General features: G+C 33.0%; 1 protein-coding gene across 1 annotated transcript; it reads right to left on the bottom strand.

Annotated features, from left to right (window-relative positions):
• Positions 1 to 300: 300 nt before the first annotated feature.
• Positions 301 to 2,053, bottom strand: LOC105619982 (crossover junction endonuclease EME1-like). The gene is made up of 3 exons (XM_012201530.1): positions 866 to 2,053; positions 708 to 761; positions 301 to 420 (listed from the first exon to the last, which is right to left on the bottom strand). Exons 1-3 carry the CDS (start codon positions 2,051 to 2,053, stop codon positions 301 to 303), a joined length of 1,362 nt encoding a protein of 453 aa, XP_012056920.1.
• Positions 2,054 to 3,641: the final 1,588 nt, after the last annotated feature.

Raw genomic sequence — 3,641 nt, 5'->3', positions numbered from 1 at the left:
CTCAGAAAGAATGAGAAATAATTGCTTAAAAAATGCATCATATTAATTTATTATCTAATTTAAGTGTTACAAATAAATTATAGTCCCAATCGACTAGAAAATATGATTTCTTAAACAAAAAATTTGAAATCTTTTTCATTTATATCAACAGGCTAGAAGTTAATCTCAAACATAGATAAATAACATTCTAGGACTATACAATTGTTACACGACATAATGCATTTGTATTATAAACTCAACATGTGAAAGATTAGAAACAGAATACATATAAATGAAGTTCTTATAAAATCTTGCATTTATTTATACCTCAGTTCCTAATAAAGCGTTCCCATTTTGTGAAGTAAACATCATGTACATCTTTTTACTGAATTCAGGACCAATTTTACGTACTGCTGTAAGAGGTCCTGCCGCTCTCCTTATCTGTCACAAATAATATATTTAACTTTTATATATTTATTACATTAATAAATGTTACACTACAAAGTAACTATATGATTAGTAGATAGACTTGTACTAAATATCACATGTAAAATATTGTATAATTAATGTAAAATTTATACAATTTAATACAATTTAAAATTTATACAATTAATTAAAGTAAGTAAACTTAACCATATGTAGAAACAGTTCAAGTATTATAACAGTTCAATAATTTTATGTATTCTTATTTTTTAATAGGAATAATAAAATAAAACTAAGAAACTTACTGATATATCTTTTAATAAATTCATGCCTTCGTCAGGTGTGCAATTTCTATAAGCCTAGAAGAGTAAAAACACATTGTATTTAATTTATTACTTAATAAACAAAATAGAGGCAAATTTTTTTCAACGACATATATGGCAGTAATTAATTATAATGATACCTTAATAAGTTGAATTGGACTAGGATAAACTGTACATATTGCTTCTGATACTTCTAAACTACTCAAGTTAAATTGGCACAATTGTTGCTGCCACAGTCTCTTTAACCCATTACCATCTTTGTCCACACGCACTGTGTTCTTATTGTCTCCCATAACGTACCAATCGAATTTACCTTCCTGATTCCCTCTTTTCTGCAATTTATATGGTATTTCCGAAATGGACTTTGTATACTGGCATATCATTAAAGCTAAATCGTGCGAATTCTCAATCAATCTGCTGCTGCATTTAACTACTATCTGAATTTCAGTCAAGCACATCTCCAATTGCTGCCTTGAAATAATTGGTAACGTGTCGAACTGTTGATTACCTTTGCTGTTATATCTGGACTCTTTACTTCCAGGATTCCGATCCGACTTCTGTTTCTTCCTATATGTAAAATACTCTTCCATACCACAGATAATCAAGGTCATATTGTAATTCGGTATCAGAGCCTTACAGTCTGAGACAGATGTGCAGAAAGTGCCTTCTGCCACATGTTTTATCGCTTTGTAGTTGCTCCAAATCACAATAGCATACTCTTCCATCTGTATACTTCTCCTTGTGCATACTTCATTATCTTCACCAATATAGTCCTCCTCGACGTTCCTCCGCCATGTAATACTATTAGGAATTTTCTCGGTGGTCACATTGAATTTAATATCGGCATTCTGCAACGCACTCTCAATTTCTTCTCGAGAAGCGATTGAGTCAATACCTCGATCAAGATAAACTTCCATAAACTTTATACATTCGCTAGGCTTCATATTTTTCAACGTTTTCTTCTCGATCGCTTTTAAGATCTTTTCTCTCGCTAAAGCTTGCTGACGTCTTGATCGTTCTTCCCTCAACATTGCCTTATCTTTTTTGGAAATTATCGCTTTTCGCGAAGTTTTATTAATCCGATTCTCCGAATCAGAAATAGGCGATTTTTCTGTGTGTTTATAGCCATTGGCATTTAAATTGCTGTCACTTTGCGACGTCGGACTGTCTGTGATTTCACGGCAGAACAGTACATCCGGAAAATCGAAATCATTTGACGCGTCCGAATACTTGCCGCCGATCTCCAATTCGATTTTATCATATTCGTCAACAACAGGAGAGAGAGATATGGATTCATCCGAATCACTCAATACTATCACATTTGACATTTTTTATTTTCTTCTAATGTTATTCTGATTTGTTCTTTCACGTCTTCTAATTTTTGCTTGTTTCTTAATTTTGCTTGTCCTTTTTTTTCGTCTTCTTTTTTCTTTTTTCGAATCTTAATTACATATAGTCAAACCACAGTATAACCAGTAGGGACATTCCGTGTCGGCACCTTTGATCTCCGCGTCGCAGTCACGTGAGCATCCGCCATGTTAAAAATCGTTTGAAAAATCCAGGACTGAAAGAGGATATAATGCCCCATGCGTTAGTCTATTGCTTTGCTCTAAAAAACATAATTAAAGATGCCGTGTAAACGTAGTCAATGTAAAAATATTATCTTTTTCACAAAATTACATTTGATTGTTTAATTAAGTTAACCTAGCATAAACTATTTACTTTTTGTAAAAACTTACCTTACGATATCTTTGGGATAACAGAAAAAAGTGCATTGTGAATTTTTACTATTAGTATTGCATTGTTTAATACTGCAGTAACATAACTTTTTTTTTATCCATTTTTTAGAAATATTTATGACGCAGCTCTTAAATTGTCTTCTTTTGCCATGGATATCTACTCACACGATATACTGTGTATATCGTGTTACGTTCTTGTCTTCTTGCATTTCATTCCGGCCCAAAACAAAAGCTGCGCAGCCATACCTGCACGAACACACAGTTTTTCGCTGAGTATCTGTTACTGATTCGTTCATTATACAGTGGTCAAACGTTGGACATTTCAGAAGAACTACATATAGAAGGAATTTCTCTGATCGGTTGATATAAGGGGCTCCGCACAATAAAACGAACAGGGAATAGAAAACAGAGAATAAGAATTTCAACTTATCAGAAACTGTGTATTCCACAATACATGATTTTTGATAGATTGAAATTCTTAGGGGCTCCAGAGGAACAGAGAATAGAGAATAAGAATTTCAACTTATCAGAAATCATGTATTGTGAAATATACAGTTTCTGATAGATTGAAATTCTTATTCTCTGTTCTCTATTCCCTGTTCCTTTTATTGTGCGGAGCCTCTTATTCTCTGTTCTCTATTCTTTTTATTGAGCGGAGTCCCTATTTGATGACACAAATCGATACAAGGGTCATTCTATCCTTGTTTACATTTAGAGAGTGACAAAGATAGAACGACACTTGTGCCTACACACTGCCGATTTATCATCAAATGAAAAGTATCCATAAAATCGAAATCAGACTATACATTGAAGATTGAGATTAAAGATTAAAGATTGAAATTTCACCAATGAGAACAAAGAAGTTTTGGTTCTTTTTGTTCTGATTGGTCAAACTTCAATCTTTCAATCTTCAATCTCATTCTTCAATGCGTAATCTGATTCCGGCCTTAAGCCGGTTCTACATTAGTTGCAAGCCGATCGCAAGTTTGTTGCGACAGCCAATCTGAAGCTTGCATTTTGAGATCAATGCTTCATATTTGATTGGTTGGTTTTCTAACTTAAGACTATACGATCGTTTATGACTTCTGTAGAGAATTTTATTAACCCTTTGTCTTACATACTTTTCTCTTACAAATTAAAAAAAAGTTAAGCTTTGTACGAACGACATACCATGGCT

The sequence above is a fragment of the Atta cephalotes genome, assembly GCF_000143395.1.
Source record: "Atta cephalotes unplaced genomic scaffold scaffold00001, whole genome shotgun sequence".
Lineage (NCBI taxonomy): Eukaryota > Metazoa > Arthropoda > Insecta > Hymenoptera > Formicidae > Atta > Atta cephalotes.
Note: the sequence above shows the minus strand (reverse complement) of the source record. Positions and strands in the feature narration are given on the sequence as shown.

Coding starts and splice junctions, on each gene's coding strand:
- LOC105619982 (XM_012201530.1), bottom strand. CDS start 2,053: ATGTCAAATGTGATAGTATTGAGTGATTCGGATGAATCCATATCTCTC. Junction 762..865: donor GTCCAATTCAACTTATTAAG/GTATCATTATAA, acceptor TTACTCTTCTAG/GCTTATAGAAATTGCACACC. Junction 421..707: donor ATTTATTAAAAGATATATCA/GTAAGTTTCTTA, acceptor TATTTGTGACAG/ATAAGGAGAGCGGCAGGACC.